The 18,685-nt window shown below is 39.4% G+C and overlaps 1 protein-coding gene across 6 annotated transcripts in view; it reads left to right on the forward strand.

The window, feature by feature from the left end:
- The window catches only part of sik2a (salt-inducible kinase 2a), a 51,237-nt gene that overhangs the window by 16,824 nt on the left and 15,728 nt on the right, over positions 1 to 18,685 (forward strand). For all 6 annotated transcript variants that reach the window (XR_014206140.1, XM_082170092.1, XM_082170094.1 and 3 more), the window contains 7 exons: positions 7,103 to 7,227; positions 8,407 to 8,530; positions 8,769 to 8,995; positions 9,811 to 9,963; positions 10,313 to 10,471; positions 14,885 to 15,101; positions 18,392 to 18,640. Coding sequence is in view for 5 of the 6 variants with exons in the window: in XM_082170092.1 (XP_082026218.1) it covers positions 7,103 to 7,227; positions 8,407 to 8,530; positions 8,769 to 8,995; positions 9,811 to 9,963; positions 10,313 to 10,471; positions 14,885 to 15,101; positions 18,392 to 18,640 (1,254 nt within the window). In the remaining variant the exon portion in view is untranslated. The remainder of the gene's footprint in view (positions 1 to 7,102; positions 7,228 to 8,406; positions 8,531 to 8,768; positions 8,996 to 9,810; positions 9,964 to 10,312; positions 10,472 to 14,884; positions 15,102 to 18,391; positions 18,641 to 18,685) is intronic.

The raw sequence follows: 18,685 nt of genomic DNA on the forward strand, positions 1-18,685 counted from the left end.
TTGGGCGCCCAACACCCTGTCACCGGTTTGTGTTTTGTCCGTCCTCAAACCACTGTTGGTAAATTCTCACCACTGCTGACTGGGGCTACATCTACATTAATCCGGAGTTTTCATTTAAAAACGCTCTCCGTCCACATAGCGTTTTCAGGTGTTTCCCAGCATTTCAGTGTGGCTGAGTAACTTTTGAAATGCCTGAAAATGATCAATTCACCTTACTGCGCATGCGTAAACCCTTACAAAAGCTCACTGAGATGATACAGATGGAAAAAATAAATAAAGTTATCGCGCAATTCTTTTGACAGGATAATTTTATTTAGCAAAATACCTCACCATTCACTCCAAGCATGCAGTCCAGGTTCCACTCAGTCACCATATGTCTAAAACACAACTGCTCTCATGTATTGCAGCAGGACAAAAAATGTGAGTATATTTTCTGTCATCTTTGCAGGATTGTGATATGAAGAGTGTGCAAAGTAACACATTTTAGCAAAAGTGTGAAAGTGAATAGCACATAACAGGCACAATACCAGTTTAAACATAAATATCTATTGGAACAATATGCGTCACATGACTAAACTTACATCTCATCTCTTTGAAGATTGCATGGCCATGAAGTTCTTAGTTGGAGGTTTTAGTTGGTTAGCTCAGACTGGCTGGAGCCCCCTCCATTTATGGCCCTAGATTAGACTGTTGATTTGGGGTCTGGAGTGTTGAGTTCTGCGTAGAATTATGTTTGAACGAATCATCTGGAAGATTCATTTGTGTTTGGTTCGCCCTTGGTTAAACCCCATACTGGTTCACCACAAATGCATACATTATTAAATTCAGTAAAGGGGATGTCTAATGCTATTTCATGCATTCTGACTTATTTATACTGTTAAAGAGTTGGATTATCATTCGTATAATTTTCGGACATTTTTTTACGAGTATGGCCCTGTATGACGTCATAAAGGGCGGAATTCCTTGTATGGGCATTTCTCCCGGAAGAGCGTGCACGCACATCCACCAGAGCGAGAGCAAGTTTGGGTTAGCTGTCAGCAGCACGGCACGCCTCCAGGAGCGCGGCTGTTTTCGGAAAGACTCGGTACAGCGTATCTGTCTTTTATAAATCTGATCAAACTAAAGTCTCTTCAGAGATATGAAGGATGCAATACTACTCTATTGGTACTCAAGATTAGCCTAAGATGAGATTGGCAGAAACTGCGTGTGTTATGTCCCCTTTTACAACAATTAACAAATCTACAAAATAACTTCCTGAAATACCTGTGCCTAAAATGACATAATACATAATGCTATGCAAACAGTCAACTTTTGTTTTGTCCTTTTCAAGCATGCAGTCGTGGTGTTGAGATGTAAAATAATGACTGTTACTAGACGCTGGTGGGGTAGAGGATGACAGAGAGGCGTCTAACATGCAGTGCTCCATAAGTACCAGTCACTGCAGAGAATGGATCCTTGTGCCAGAGTCAGACCGTTTGTCTGTATTTATGTCATACCAAGCTGAGAGAGAGACACAGAAAATGCATTATAGGGCGTTGCCATTGTGTCACTATGCACTTAAATAACAGAAGTGAAGTGCTTCTCATCACAGCAGAGGCTTTTTAAGACATGCCTCCATCTTTCAGAGTCATTTCTCAAAGGGTTTTTATTTATTTTTTCAAAGGGAAATTTTATTGCAGATGTTGCTGGAGTTCACAGTCATGTTTCATTGGCGTATCAACTATTTCTCTGATGTCTCTCCTTAGAAACGGAGACAATCATTAACACTGTAAGGAGCAGAGATATAAAATGAATGTGAACAGCATAGCTCAGATAATTTGGTCTGGGAAGAAGTTAATAAGAAATGTTTGAGTTCATTATATTGAAACCCCAATTTTCATTGGAGACATTATCTTGGCAAATCTGAGCACAGTTTTAGATACTGTTCGTATCTCTTTTAAAACCTTACTTATAGAGTAATCATCTGTGAATCAATGGAGACAGCTTGAAAATACAGTTTTAAGATCATTTTGAGATAAAATGCTATTTTTACCATGATTATCTGTTTTTATTGCTAATGTTATTGATATGTAATCTCAACAAATAGTTTTGGAGATTTCACAATTTGTGGTGCACTGCTTTCGAAACTTAAGCTTTTAAACCTTTGTGAATATTTTGTTTTATTCAGTGGTTCAAACCATGTATCAAACTTATAAAGTCACGTGAGTTTAGTAAACGAGGCTTCATTGCGTCATATCTGTACTTAAGTGTTGTTTTTTTTATTTCAATAGTTTGCAGATAGGGGTGAACTTAATTAAAGTCCACATTACAAAATAAAGGTACAAGGGCAGGATGAACATGACAGAAATTTTGCGATCGTATTTCTTTGAAAATTTGTCTATTTTTTTTTTTTTCATCTCAAATGTGCTGTGACTTATTTCAATAAGTAATATGATATAAGTTATAAATATAAAATATTATATAAGTGATATAATGCAATTCACAAGTTCACCTGCCCATTCAGCCTTAAAAGTTAATTGTAAACTAACTTGGCTTGCTGTGCTTTGGAGGAGGCTTGATTCCAAGGCTTGGCTCGAGCTCAGAGTTAAAACCCCCTATAACAGTACTGCGCATAGGAGGAAAGAGAGAATTAGAGTAGGAGACGGGGAGGAGGAGGGCTGCCGGAATAATTTGTCAATGGGATGACGCAGTGTCTGGTGCTTATATAGTACACTTGTAATGATGATTGACGGGACTGAATGTTTAGGCTCCTCCCGAACCAACGTTTGGTACTTCATTTAACATCAAGCACAAAAAAATGCACAAAGCAGATTCTTTTGGATTTGTGCCGAATGAAAGAGGTAATATGTGAGCCTATGTTTATTTGAATAGTGCATTGCTCATTTTCTCTCAACAATGCAATTTTGACCCGGAGTGACAGTCAGTGTAACTTATTTTCCGAAAAAAGTCTCTGACTAATCAAGGCTTTTGTCTTCATTACTTTTAGAATTTGATTTCTGTATTATGTGTTTTGTATTACATGTTTACGTGTTTTTAGAATTTGATTTCTGTATTACATGGACATAGAACACAATATCCTGTTTTATGTCCACCCTTACAGCATATGAGTTTTTTCTTCCCGCCCCCATGCAGTCATTACTCTACGTCAATCAGCGGTGACGTGCATCAAATAATCTTTAAATTATATAGATTACATTACACAATTGAACCTGTCCATTATATGCTGGGAGTAAAGATCAGGGGAAATGCGTCACCGCTGGTTGTCTATGAGTAGACGCAGACCCTCCCCGAACTGACACACAGCCAGGAATCTATTTAGCCATCTGGACAGTTTATATTTACAATTACTTGTGTTATATATTAGTTTGCACCAGTGACCAGATCTGTCAAATAAAATGCAATTAGTTTCCATATTGGCTGCATAAAACAATTGTTTGCTTCGCACTAGGGATTAAAAAAAATAAAAAAAATAACCTCAAGTATCAAACTTTGTTGAATAGCTCATCCCAAACCAACCAGGCTCTTAACTTACTTACATAATTTCTAGCAAAAAATTTGTATTGTGATAATTAAATATTTGCTTGGTTATCACTAAAGCTCTCTCTATTCTGTTGATCATTAGCTCGATATTCTGCCTCAGAAACCTGAACTAAATCAATTTTGTGAGGTAACTTTGAACGCAAACGGAGAGAAGGTACCTAAGAAGGTAATGGCTTATACAGCAGCAAGGCAACAAGTCAGCTGCCTAAGCTTTGGTCTTTCAATTGATTTGAGCTAATTCGCCCACATTAATGATACCAAAATGGGCAAGAACCACTCAGATATTCTTCAGCTAGTGTAAAAAATTATTTGAAGAAGCTTGACAAAGACACACTTAGTTTCATTGTGGCCTAGGTTCTTAAACTATTTGGGATGTTCAACAAGTCAAATGACAGCTTCTATGATAAAAAAAAAAAAGGGATGCATTCAATTATATGCAAATAAAGGTGTGATCACATTTACTACTGTTCTGTGAATTTTCCTTGGTGAAATCCAGTCATTTCAATAGAAATCCATGCAATTGGGTATTTCACATGAGGATGAAACATTTCCCCACATACAGTGCATGCATAATTATTATGCAAGTCGATATTCTGTTCATATTTTTTTTCCAAGCACATTTTACCAATTCCAAACCACATCAATCTAAATAACTACTATTCATTTAGTAAATAATCATTTAAAAGTGATATATAATTGTTAACGAGGGCTGGAAAACTGATCCCCCTATAGTAGAGTATGTGGAAGCTTGGAGGAATCTTCCCAATATATCTCAATGGGTCATGCGTACAGTGAAAACGGGTTACAGAATTAAATTTGAGTACCGTCCGCCGAAATTCAGTGGTGTGGTGTGGACCATCGTCAACCCCAACAGGGTCGGGTAATGGAGCTAGAAGTTCAATCCCTCTTAGTGAAGGAGGCCATAGAATGTATTCCTCCTCGGCAGAGGGGGGCCGGGTTCTACAGCCGGTACTTCATAGTTCTACCAGAAAGACTCGGGAGAATTAATACTGTAACAATAACATTTATTTAGGAGCTCAGCAAGCAATCAGGTTCTTTGGCGTAGGCCCCGTTCATAACTCGCATTCAGAGGGTACTGAATCTGCGAGTCCCGCCTGAAGACGAAGGCGGGGGCGCCGCTCACCCCCCGGCGGAGTAAGGAAAGGGGCCATCTGGTGGTGGTGGGGTGGATGGAGGAAAAGACATCTGAAGTCTTCAGGATGGAAGGGATAGCCTGACTGATGGTGTTGGGGTTGATAGAGGGAGGACCCAGCTTGGTTGAGTAGAGGAGTTGGAGGAAAGATCCCATCTTGGTGGAGGCGGGGAGGATGGAGGTACTGGAGTGACAGCATCTGCGAACTCAGACATGTGTAAGCGCTGCCCTTTTAAGCTACAGTAAGTGATATAATTGGATAGATGAGGAGGTAATTAATGACGCGAACGATTGAGTCTTCCTGGCAGAACTTGCGCTAGCTTCATTTCCCTAGAAGGATGGAGGGTTGCGCCCCATTATAGATCTCAGGGTGATTAATTGGTCTCTGAGGAGATTCGGGTTCAAAATGTTAACTATCCTTATTATCGTGAGTCAAATCAGGTCAGAGGACTGGTTTGTCACGATAGATCTCAAGGACGCGTACTTCCACATTTCCATCCTTCCTCAATGCAGAAAGTTCCTGAGGTTCGCTTTCAAGAAGAAAAGCATACCAATACCTGGCTCTTCCGTTCGCCTAGCGTTATCCCATCGCACCTTCATGAAATGTATGGATGCAGCACTGGCTCTGCTGAGACTTCAGGGCATAAGTATACTAAATTATATAGAGAACTGGCTCATCATTGCCCCGTCGGAAGAGATGGCGGTTCGGCTTTGAGATGTCGTTCTTTGCCATATAAGGTGCTTGGGGTTGAGACTCAATGTCAAGAAAAGCTCACTGTCTCCCCAGCGGAGAACTATGTTCCTGTGGGTAGTGTGGGACTCTACTACGATGCAGGCACAGCTGTCTCCTGCTAATATAGAGACCATCTTGACCACAGTCACCAACATCAAGCTAGGCCAAGCCATCACTTTCAAACACTTTCAGAGAGTGCTGGGGCTTTTGGCAGCAGTGTCCAACATAATACCTTTTGGCCTGCTGTTCATGAGACCCCTACAGTGATGGCTCAGGACCAGGGGGTTCTCCCCGAGGGCAAACTCGTTCTGCATGATCAGGGTAACACGTAGATGCCTTCGTTCTCTGGTTATGTGGAAGAAACTGTGGTTCCTGTCCCAGGGTCCTGTGTTGGGAGCATCCTGTCAGCGAAAAATCGTGACTACAGATGCATCCCTCACAGGCTTGAGAGCAGTTATGGAGGGTCGCTTTACCAGAGGTCTGTGGAGAGGGCATCATCTCTCTTGGCACATAAATTGCCTGGGGATGATGGCTGTGCTTCCTCCTGGACCTCAGGGGTCGTCATGTTCTAGTGCGAACACACAATATGTCTGTGTTCTCCTACATAATTCGAGGAAACTTTATGCCTTAAAGTGGAATGTGTTCGTTTATGGTGCAGGGAACTCCAGTTGGACCCAGTTAACTGCCCAGTGGCTTCAGTGCTGGAGTTCCTCCAAGGATGTTTCTCTGGTGGTATTTCGCTGTTCACACCGTAGGTTTACATTGCTAACTTAGCTGCCTCCCACCCACCTTTGAGTATTGGCCCTTTGGGGAAACACCAATTAAATGCTTGTTTCCTTTGTGGCGCTCGGAGGATGAGGGCATGAGGCCTGTCATCCAGGCCAGGATTCTTGTTTGGGACCCGTCCATGATTCTAGAAGGATTATCCCTAGCACCCTTCAAACCCAGTGACGAGGTTTAAGGGAAGTTAATCACTCTTAAAAGCTGCTAGCTATTACGTTCCTCAAAAGAGTTGGGGACCTGCAGGCTCTCTCTGTTTCTCCCTCTTGCCTCGAGTTCACTCCTGGGAGGGTAAAGGCCCTTCTCCACCCTAGGCCAGGCTATGTGCCCAAGGTGCCATTGAATGTGGCACCGTCTGTGATCGTGCAGGCTTTTCATCCTTCACCACATGTGTCGGCTGATCAAGGCTACACTTATTATGCCCTGGAGGCCTATGTACGTAGGTCCTCCATTTGGAAGAAGTCGGACCAGCTATTAGTGTGTTTAGGGTCACTTAAGAAGGGTTCTCCTGTCTCAAAGCAGACAATTAGCAGGTGGATTGTGGAGGCTATTTCCTCAGCATAAGAGGCGCTCAGTTTTCCCTCACCTCTGCTGATAAGAGCCCACTTAACTAGAGGAGTGGCATCCTCTAAAGCCTTGCTGTCAGAGGCTTCCCTTCGAGAAGTCTGTCACACAGATTTGCTGTGTTGACCAATAAAAAGCTACTTAATTTGAAAGTGACTTCTGTGTGAGCTGAGCTTCATACATTGCTACTCTATTGACAATAGACAACGGACCTTTTTTGCCTGTAAACATTTTCTTATGTACTTTAAGTCTTCCACATAGAATGAATATACTAATGTATATACAAAGTCAATGCTAACATTTCCATTTCCTTTTCTTTTTATCTGCTACAGATTTTGGCTTTGGAAACTTCTTCCGTCCCGGGGAACCCCTGACCACTTGGTGTGGAAGCCCACCATATGCAGCTCCAGAGGTGTTTGAAGGACAACAGTATGAGGGTCCACAACTGGACATCTGGGTAAGAGCTTGGCAGTACACTGAATATATCAGATGGAAATACTATAGTAATTTGATATAAATATAAAACTAAGTACAATATTCATGTACCATGTTATTTACATGGTTACATCATAATCACGTAAAGCCCCTGCTGGGGGAAAAAAGCAAAAAAAATCAGTCTTATCTGGTTGGTTGGTCTTAGCTGTTTTAAGATGAATGTAGCTGGTTTAAGCTGGTCAAGCTGGTCTCCCAGCCTGGCCAAGCTGGTGTACAGCTGGTTTTAACTGGTTGGTCAGCTCCTGGCCTGACCTGCTGAGACCAGCCTGATCATCTAAAGAAGTGGTCAAAACCCCTCTAAAGCCAGCCTGTTAAACCAGTTATGACCAGGCTGGAAGACCAGCCAACCAGATTTGGCTGGTTTTAGCTGGGGTTTTTTTAGCAGCAATATAGGCTCTATAGCAAATCTCAGCTGTGTGATTGTTTATATTGTCATAAAAGGGTCAACTTTATTATCGCACAGCTCTATATAAAGATGGATATATTTATCCCCATACATGCAGTACAATCATGTAAAGCGAAATATACTATGTAGCAAATCTCAACTGCCTGATTTATTTAGTCATAAAATGTAACTATATTATCACCCAGCTCTTTATATAAAGTTGTATAAGTATGTCCAACTTTATTATCATACATACAGTATACTTGCGGAGGGCTGATATAGAAAATCCCAACTGTTTTATTGCTTGTATTGCCACAAAATGTATCCCCAGCTCTATAAACATCAACATCATGGATTTCTGTAAAGCTGCTTTACATTGTGTATTGTTAAAAACGCTACATATATATAAATAAATTTGACTTGGCTTGACCTAGTTCTCTAAAAAAATAGCATGGAATGATCATGTCCACAAAACCATGGTATTACCATGGTACCATGTTCAAAAAAGCATGGTAATAGCATATTTGGGGGCATCAAACTAATATGTATGTATTAGACAGCTGACGAAATTCTTCCCGGTTGTTGATTTGTCATCTCAGTCAGTATGGAGACTTGCGTCAACAACCAATGGTAATTTAATTGATTGAAAACATAATTATTATTTCCTGCATTGTGTGTGGGTGGTCCTTTGTGCTAGTTCCTAGGAAGAGATTTATGTTTATTTATTGATTTTCTGTGAATGTGTGTGTCATGCAGAGTATGGGGGTGGTTTTGTACGTGTTGGTGTGTGGCGCTCTTCCATTTGACGGCCCTAGCCTTCCTGTTCTCAGACAGAGGGTCCTGGAGGGTCGTTTCCGCATCCCCTACTTCATGAGTGAGGGTGAGGAAGTCACAATAACACAATTATACGACTGTTCATGCATGTTTGAGTTGGCATGAATACAGTAGGTATTTATCAACCACCCAAATATCTATATTATTTGGAATCAATACTGAAAGACAGTGTTGGGGGTTAAATGCTACATAATTAGTACATTGCTGCTTACACCAGAAGATAAAGTTTCAGAAGGAGGCAGCCTCTCTTTTGAGCTCATCGTATTCAATGTATAATTTTTCAGACTGTGAGCACCTGATCAGGAAGATGTTGGTTCTAGATCCAGCCAGGCGTTTGTCCCTGAGTCAGATCAAAGAACATCGCTGGATGGTGCAGGAGGTCCCGTCCCAGCGGCCTGTGCTCTATAGACAGGGTTTGCCCTGTGAGAGCAAATCAGGCTTGGGTGAGCACAGTGAGCAGGTGCTGCGACTCATGCACAGCCTGGGCATCGACCAGCAGAAGACTATTGAGGTCAGTTGATCAGCTTTTACTTGGCCAGGGTTTGGAATGTGATTAATTCCAGTGCAGTTCCTGAGATCAAACTGCATCTGAATTAAGGTTGCAAACAGTATGTAGAACTGTAATTCAAATTTGACTTTAAGAAAGTACAATGAAATTGAAAATTCAATTCAAATAAATTTCAAAATGAACTGAAATGATTTTCATGCGCAAAACATATGGGCTATTATGAAAAACCTTAAATGATGTTTGACAGCCAGCTATAGGAATTTATATTTAAATTATATACATTTCATTATATTTAATAAACTAAATGTCTCATTTTATGCACTATTATGAAAGATCACTCATTGAGAACCAAAATTCTCGAATTTTCTCAATTTATTCTTTGATAATTAGATAAAATTTTCAATTTCAGTACTTATTTTTAATTAAGTTTATGAAGACATTTTGTTGTGCTGCATGTCAAAATTAAAATCTTTTTACTGGATTTACATATTTTTTGGGGGGAAATAATTATACATAAACATCTACAATTAGTCAAAAACAATGATTATTTATGTTTTTTCACAAAACATTTCTGTAATTCAAATTCCTGTGAGTGAGCCCAATTTGATTCAATTGACAATCCTGAGCCAATTCTTCAATTCTGAACTCTAGTAGTGTTTTGTTTTTTTTTCTAAAAATAATTTCTCCTCTGAATTCCAAATCTGATTTCTCCAAAGTATAGCCTTTCAGAATCTTTTCAAACCGTACTGATAGAAATGTGACATTTCTAGTGTTCTCTTTCCTTGTCTGTCTTGCTCTCCTTGCCTTTCCTGTCACAGTCTCTCCAGAACAAAAGCTATAACCACTTTGCTGCTATCTACTACCTGCTTGTGGAGCGGTTGAAAGCGCATCGCAGCAGTTTCCCTGTGGAACAGCGTTTGCACGCCAGCCAGCGCCGCCCTAGCACCGTCGCTGAGCAGACTGTTGTCAAGGTAACCCCATCTGTGAAGTCTTCCCAGACATATTGAAATGGCGTTGGTATAAAAATGTAAATATTGGAATCATGAGAAACAAAATCTGTATTCCAGCCATCCTTCTTTCAGTTTAACCTCTGTGACCGTAAACCATATAAACAAGCTTTTAAGGTTTGGTGGGTTGCTTGTGAACGTTGAGACCTTTTTGGATCCTTTTTATGGATTCATCAGCATATTCATTATTCATGCAGTATCAGATGGTACTTTGACATATACAGAGTCTAAGACTACTTAAAAGTACCTGTCCATGTAACAAAGGTACAACCATGATAGTTAAAATACTGCGATATTTATTGGTATTTTACAGACCATGGCGGTTCCCTCCCAAGCGTGCGTCCCTCCTCAGGCAGCACGTCACCTGCGTTCACCTGTTCTGTTGCAGTCCACCACAGACACATTTACCTTCCCACAAACCCCTGCTTCCCCAGATCAGACGCTCATAGAGGAAGACGTGGCAACTCCCAAGGTCAGTTATGTTTCAACTGAAGTGAGCACCAAAACAAAGAGTGAAAAAAGGTTATTAAATGGATTCTTCTTGCACAGAGAGAAATCTCTCATCCTCCTTTCGGGCTTGAGGCTATATTTCGTAAGCTCTGCCTGCATGTTTTAAATAGCAGCGTTACTCATTGGCGCTGCTGTATGACGGCAATAAGAGCTTTTGTCTGCAGCGTGTGAAGTTCCTCTGCCTGCGTGTCAGCCTGATCTCTTCCTCATTACTCACCCGCAGTATCTCCGCAGCATTTCAGCCTCTTAAAATAACAACTGCGTATATATATTAAATAATAAAAAAATGCTCTTTATGATTTCAGCGGCTGGTGTCACCACTGGGGGTTTGCGTCAGTGTAGGTATCTCAAGCACTCATTGCTAATCATTCATATATGAATGACTCAGACAGAAGCAAGGGTATTTATATGATACCTGGTATGAGGCGATATGACAGTATGCGCTTCGTGACACCTGGAATATGTCAACTGGCAGAGATTTTGCTGTACCATTTATACCATGGTAGCAGGGCTGGGCGATATGATGATGTACATTGTGGCAGCGATTTTGCTATATCGTTTATATTGTGGTATGTAAATATGTTTGTGTAGCACAGATTGTACAACTTAAAGTTATTGACACTTTAGGTTGTGTTCACACTTGACAGGTTTGGCTTGATTAAAACAAACTTTGGTGCGATTGCTCTGTTAGTGCGGTTCATTGAATAAGTCTGAACGCTGCCATCCGAACCCTGGTGCGCACCAAACAAGAAACAAACGAACTCTGGTGCGGTTCGACTGAACGCAACATGGACCAAAGACATCTAAATTAACCAAAAACAGGATGTGATGTCACAAGATGTGACTAAAAAGGACAGAATGCTCAAGCATACCTCTAAAAGCGTCTCTAAAATCCTGCCCTACATACTGTAGTTTATGGTGCGTTTAAATCATGTCGGAAAGATCGTATTTATGAGTTGAATGCACATTAACGCCACCACAATGCCGTTAATATGAGTGGGTTTTCTTTAAACCCTGATCTTTACGAGTTGGAGTCGTGTCAGTGAGAAACATGGCGGAATACCACAATACTTAAAGGTGTTTAGAAGGTGATATTGTCAGGCTTTTCTAAGTTAATTGCCTGCACAAAATATGATTGCATTGTAATATATAACAATATAATATGATCATGGGGAAACATGAAGCCTGCATTTCAGCCCTCTATTTGCAGGCTGTTGTTACAGTAACGCCAGCCTGTCAGTTTTGCTGCCTGCTGTTACACAACACCACGGCCCGGTTTTTGTAAATGCCCCTGATGTGCCAGTGATGGGCCACCCATGTGATCAGTGCTGGGTGCTCAGTCCACTCGTGAGAAGCGTGACTACAACATTTGTCACCTTGGCTTTCGCAAGGCAATCTCCACAGCTACTGTTCCTTTAATTGACATGCAGCGTTGACTCATCCTGTGGGGACTCTGCCATATACATACCAATTTGGCCTCCAAAAGGTCTTTTTCTGTTTGCTCCTGTACCTCAACCGATGCTTGCAATGCCAAGGTCAAGAGTTTAATTCCCAGGGAACAAACACACTTTAACAGTAGCCATTGAATGGACTGTGAGTGGTACTTAAAGTGAATGCCAAATGAAAATGTAAATGTTTGTTTATGAAGAAGGGGAAGCGTGATAAGTCATTAATTTAGCCTCTGCACCTGTGGAGCAGAACAGATGGCAATCTAGGGATCTCTTCAAACATGTTGAGGTCACGCTCTCACAAACTTATTTCAACTGGCTTATTGTAATTCAGGAAAGCTGCTGGTCGCCTGTGGGCATTTGACAGAGCAGCATTACATAACTCTGAAAAAATGAAACTGATGACACGGACATGGAGTTGCAGACATAGTCTAACGCAGAGTTTAAAAAAGGGGTTTATCATGCATTTTGGTAATTCGTTGTGCAGTAGGTTCATTTTATTTACACATTCCCAACATTTCTGTTCACTGGATTTCACCAATATTCTGCCAAAATAAAAGCTAGAGGATTTGAAAGTGAAGAGTTTAAGACATAAATATTAGCATTGTAACTTGCAGTGTAGAATAAAAAAATTATTATAATGATCAAATATTCATTTTTTTATTTGACAGGACAGTTGTTATTTACATAAGAAATATATTTCATACTCATTTTTAGAATTATAGTTTTTTTAAACTCCTGGTCTAACAGAAAAGAGGATCAATGTTACGCACAAAAGAGGAGATGGAATAGAATAACTGATATCTATCTGCTCTACAAATATATTATAATTGTTGATATTTAAGGAAAAGAAGAATATGAATATTAATACTAATAATAAATACTTTATTATTTATTAATAATAAATACTGATTTTAAACGATGCTGGCCAGTGATAGAAATTTAAAAATATATATATTTGTTGTTAGTTAACTGACACTGGATGAAAATTAATAATGTTGTTCCAAACCTATATTCTGTTGTTTATTCCATAGAACACGAAGGTAGACTTTTGAATCTTATACAGTTCATAAATAAAAGTGACCATGGTTTTCAAACTCAAAAGTACCAAATGTATCAAAAAGTAGTCAATTTTACTAGTACTTTAGGGGCTTTCGCAGCGGAGGAATTTTTTTTCATAGTTCCTATTATTATTGGTGAAAGTACCTGCTTTTTGGCGTGTTCGCACCGCAAGAACTGGGACAAATTTTAGCTATAGGAACGCCTTTTGGGGAAACTAAACTAGCTCCTGCTTCAGAGTAGCTAACACTCCACAATAACAACTACCAGTGATGTAAGTGTATGTTGATTGTTAGCTTGCAGTCGATTGTAAGAAAGGGACGGGGTTTATGCAGACAAACTGACTGGAGAAATCCTGCATACATCAGAGAGAAGTCTGTCGTTTCACCAGAAGATTAAGTTGACATTTTGTATAAAAAATTACAAGGTAAAAAAAAACAATGAATGGATGTATTGTTAATAATAAGATCTATAACATTAAAGGTCCCATGACATGAAAATTTCACTTTATGAGGTTTTTTAACATTAATATGAGTTCCCCTTGCCTGCCTATGGTCCCCCAGTGGCTAGACATTTTGATAGGTGTAAACCAAGCCCTGGGTATTTTTGAGAAAATGAAAGCTCAGACGGGCGAATCTAGAATCTTCCCTTTATGTCGTCATAAGGGGAAAGGTCACCTCCCCTTTCTCTTCTTTGCCCGCAAAGAGAATTTGGCCTGCCCATGAGAAAATGAGCTGCGCGAGCGCGATATTGGTTTTTCCTCGAGAGATATCATGGCTTCCAAACGAGCGAAGCATGGCAGTTGCTCAGTGTTTGGATGTACAAATGAACACAAAAGTATTTTTTTTTAGTTCCTTCATCTGAGCCTCTGGAGAACCAGTGGGTTATGTGAATTTCTGATGTGTAATTGTTCAAGTTCAGACATAATCTTTCTCTCAAAATCATTCAATACTGTTTATGCATCAGTAAATCAAGCCAGTGACTAAAATATCAACTTTCTCTTGGTAGGATAAAAATAATCTTATTTAAACTGTCAATCACACAGCGCAAGTTTATCTGGACTCTTGCCAAAACTCGTTATGAAATCAATGACGCTGTTACACTGTACAACGAAGCTCTTACTGTACTTACCTCATGTTTGCATTGGTGAAATCATTAGTGAGAGTGCAGAAACTGCGTTGCAATGATAAGATCTTCATTCACGCAATCAACAGACTGTTATCTGCTCATTGCTCATCACTGCAACCTTTTATGTGATGGGAATAGATCTAAATACTTAAACTTCTCACGATTCGTTAATCTCGATAGCTGTAATAGTAAAAACGTATAATAGCTGTAATAGTAAAAGTATTCGGGAGAGTTCCACATGTAATGCTAGCTATTTCATATGCAAGCATGTCAGCCAATCACAGCAGTGGGCGTTACACTGAAGTCTCACACAGACACCCCCCTTCAAACAGAGTGTTCAAATCAGAGGCTAAATCAGGCTAGGAAAAGTGCCTTTTATTTCTAATTTAAAAAAAATAAAAAATTATCTTAAAAACATACTAACATTATAAGGGCACCCCAGGAAACATTATAAAATAATAAAATAATCCATATCATGGGACCTTTAAGAAAATAGTTGAATTTCCATTTCATGTCGAATAAAATGTTTTATTCCCTGATAATCTTCACTTCACATCAATTTCAAAGCGTTCTTGTTTGCCTCTTGGAGAACAGCTAGTAGTCACATCTATTGCTTTTCAGCTTTGATTTCAGTTGTCAGATCTGAAAAAAGCAAAGTGAAAACGTCCAAAGAGTGCTGAGCTGTTTCAGCCCAAAATAGTTTTGCCAACAGTGTGTGTGTGTGTGTATTTATATCTCAGGTGGATGGCTGCTTACTGGACCCACTCCCTCCAGTCGTTGTCCGCAAGGTCAGCGGCTCGCTGCCTAGCAACGTCATGGAGACGTCCATTGATGAGGGCATTGAGGCAGAGGAGGAGCACACTGTGCCCCTAGCCGCCTTTCATACAGCTCGCTTCAGTCAGCGCCGGCACACTCTGTCTGAGGTCACCAACCAACCTGCTGTGCTGCCCATCACAGGTTAGTTCTGCATTTTGTACTGTATGTTGAGTCAAGGCAATTATAGTCTAGACACATATATATTGAAATATAGCGTCTTAAATATACATACTGTATTACCGATCAGAAGTTTGTGGTCTGTAAGATTTTTTTTACGTTTTTATCTTCTGCTCACCAAGACTATTTGATTAAAAATACAGTAAAAACAGTAATATCGTGAAATTCTATTTTAAAATGTAATTATACAAGAGAACACAGAGTTGAATTTTCGGCATCATTACTCCAGTCTTCAGCATCGCATGATCCTTCAGAAATCATTCAAATATGCTGATTTAGAGCTCAAGAAACATCTCTTAGGATCTCTTTTTAGGATTCAACGACAATTAGAAAGTTCGAAAGAACAGAATTTTCTTTTTTGAAATATAAATTTTTGTAACAATGTAAAAGTCTTTAATGCAGATTAGTATGCATATATACTAGAGATGCACCGGTACTAAATGTCTTTGCCGATACCGATAGTCGATTATTAGGGCTGGGTACCGAGTTCGATACTTTTTAGGTACCGACCGAATTGCCTCGATACTATCGAGTATCGAAAAATGACTCGTTGTTCGGTACCAGATTTCGATACCTAAGGGGTTAACTCGTCAACGTCAGTGCTCAAACAAATACATATAAAATGCACAAGGACACACCTAAAGTCACTCACGCAAATACACGCAAACTCTACACACACGAGACACGCGGAACTCTCCGCGCACATACTCATATGAGAGGCGCGCGCTCACACAAACTCGCGCACATACGCAATGAGACGCGAGCACACACACAAACTCTCCACGCACATACTCCTAAGAGACGCGAGTGCGCGCGCACACACACAATACCTTAAAGATGTGGATAAGTCGATCAAAAGTGGATAAGACACATGCCTTTGGTGTGAGAGACCCGGGTTCGAATCCACTGTGAGACACCAATGTGTCCCTGAGCAAGACACTTAACCCCTAGTTGCTCCAGAGGCGTGCGAGGTGCGACCTCTGACATATATAGCAATTGTAAGTCGCTTTGTATAAAAGCGTCAGCTAAATGAATGAATAAATGAATAAATGTAAAAGTGTGGCTACATTTCTCCAGGCTCGATGCCAACAGCGCGCGATGCAGTATTTGCGGTAAAATAATTGCTGCAAAGGCCGGTAAACATAAGAGCAGAAGTTGCTCCGTCTTCGACTGGTAAATGAAGAGATACCTTGTTGATCACTCTGACAGTGTTTATATTGCAATAATGACCTACTGAATGTACATTGCCGTTCAAAAAATTGTTGGTTAGTCAGAATTGTTTTTCAGTAAGGATGCATTAAAGTGATCAAAAATTACCTTAAAACATGTGTAATGTTACAAAAGATTTCTGTTTCAAATAAATGCTGTTCTTTTGAAAATTTTATTCATCAAAGAAACATGAAAAAAATTATCATAGTTTCCAAAATATTAAGCAGCACATCGTTTTCATATTTTTGAAGGATCATGTGACACTGAAGTAATGATTTAGAAAATTTAGCTTTGACATCACAGGAATAAATTACATTTTGAAATATATTCAAATAAGATTTTAAATTGTAATACTATTTCACAATGTTACAAGTTTTACTGTATTTTTGATCAAACAAATTCAGCTTTGGTGAGCATGAGCTCTTTATAAAAAAAAAAAGTTGTTCCTTTGTGCACTGGCTAAGGAGCATGAGTCAAACGGAAAAAATAAAACCAATGTTTTTCTGAGGTAATGTGTTATGTAATCTTATTAAAATGGATTTCATAAAATTGGTATCGGAAAAAGTATCGTTCAGGAACCGGTATCGAAATCAAGGTATCGGTATCGGTATTGGTATCGAAATTTTTGGAACGATACCCAGCCCTATCGATTATTCAGAATGATATCTGCCGATACAGAGTTTTGATTTTCTTAAGGACAAAAATCTCCCAAATAATGCTCTCATTTGCTATATTACTATAATGTTAGAGGTTAGAATTAACAACAGAGCTGTTATTTTCTACTGGCATTTATTTTATTATGTAATTATCACACTCAAATACAAAACGGAAATATTTTATGCAACTCAGTTGCACATAAGATAGTTTTCATAAACACTTGTCTTCATGACAAATTTATTCAAAATATACATATATAATTAACAGTAAATTAGCTCCTCTCTAGTGTTTTTTTTATAGCCAACTAAAGACCTGTGAACATTGGATAACTTTCCTGAGATAAATGTGATCTTACATGACATTTTTCTCAACTTGTACTGTACTTTCAATATACCTTCTGATGTTCATTTATGTTTATTTTGTGCTATGTATTAAAGTGGAAGAAAAGACTCACTCCATGCTGCCGCTTAAACTGAGGTGCTAAATCAATCCGTTACGTCCCATTTAATTTATTTATTGTTTTATTGTTTGAGTTTCATAATGAAATGTCCAGAATTTGAAAGCAGAGGCTTTGTTTCTCATCAGAAGTAACAACCTCTATGTGATTATTAGAAGTGAGGCGCACTACAAATAATGTTTGGTGTAGGGAAAAAACGCGGACCTGGCAACCCTGGCTTGAACTACGGGTGATTCATTGGGTCAAATAGAGCCTGCTTTAATGTTGCTGTTTTTTAACTATTAATGCGTTATTGTCGTGTTAACTTGCCCTAAATTCAACACCAGAGATTTTCTTCACACACAGTATGAGTTCCAATCTGAAACTTGGAATTCTAGCTAAACTACTACTGACATTAACACACAGTGAACCTTTTTTAGTAGACAGTTTGATTTTGCTCATGTCACTTACATCAATGTTAGACTAGTTTATTTATAAAGCACATTTACTACACAATAGGAATTCAAAGTGCTTTACATAATAAAGAGAAAAGAAATAAGATAAGATAAATAAAATAAGGTTAGAGAAAATGAAATGAAAGCATAATTTAAATCTTAAAACAAAAAGTATAAAGTATAAACAAAAGGACAAACTAAAAATGCAGTCTAGTCAGTAAGGCGAAGTGCATATTCAGAGAATTCACAGGTAAACAGATGTGTTTATGTTTATGTCTGGACTGAAATGTGGTCAGTGAGGCTTGGATTATTGTTTTTACATTGTAATGTAAACCATGCATTATGTTGCAGTTCTTAAAGTTCACGGTAACTTGATAAGGTTTATGTACTCTCCAAAGTCAGCTTTAACTTGCATTTGAGTCTTGCCATTCATTTTGGACCCTGAATAAATACTGTTACATCTATATACTTGAGTGAACTTCTGTTACTCTCCACAGGTCTGAACCCGTCCCTCGGCAGCATGGACTCAGAGTACAGCATGGGTTCAACACAAAGTGACTTCAGCTTGCCTGAAGAGAATCCAGCTCTAAGCACTACACCTGCCAGCTCCACAGCTCCAGTCTTCCTCAGCAAGAAGCCTCCTGAACCCCTGCAGCCGCTCAACACAGAGGGGCGGGACGCTCATAATCACTCACTAGTCAGTTTCAGAGAGGGGCGAAGGGCTTCAGACACTTCTCTCACTCAAGGTCGGGAAGATTTGTGTTCTCTTGTGCACATTATTTTTCATTTTG

This window comes from Leuciscus leuciscus (assembly GCF_965113295.1).
Source record: "Leuciscus leuciscus genome assembly, chromosome: 5".
Lineage (NCBI taxonomy): Eukaryota > Metazoa > Chordata > Actinopteri > Cypriniformes > Leuciscidae > Leuciscus > Leuciscus leuciscus.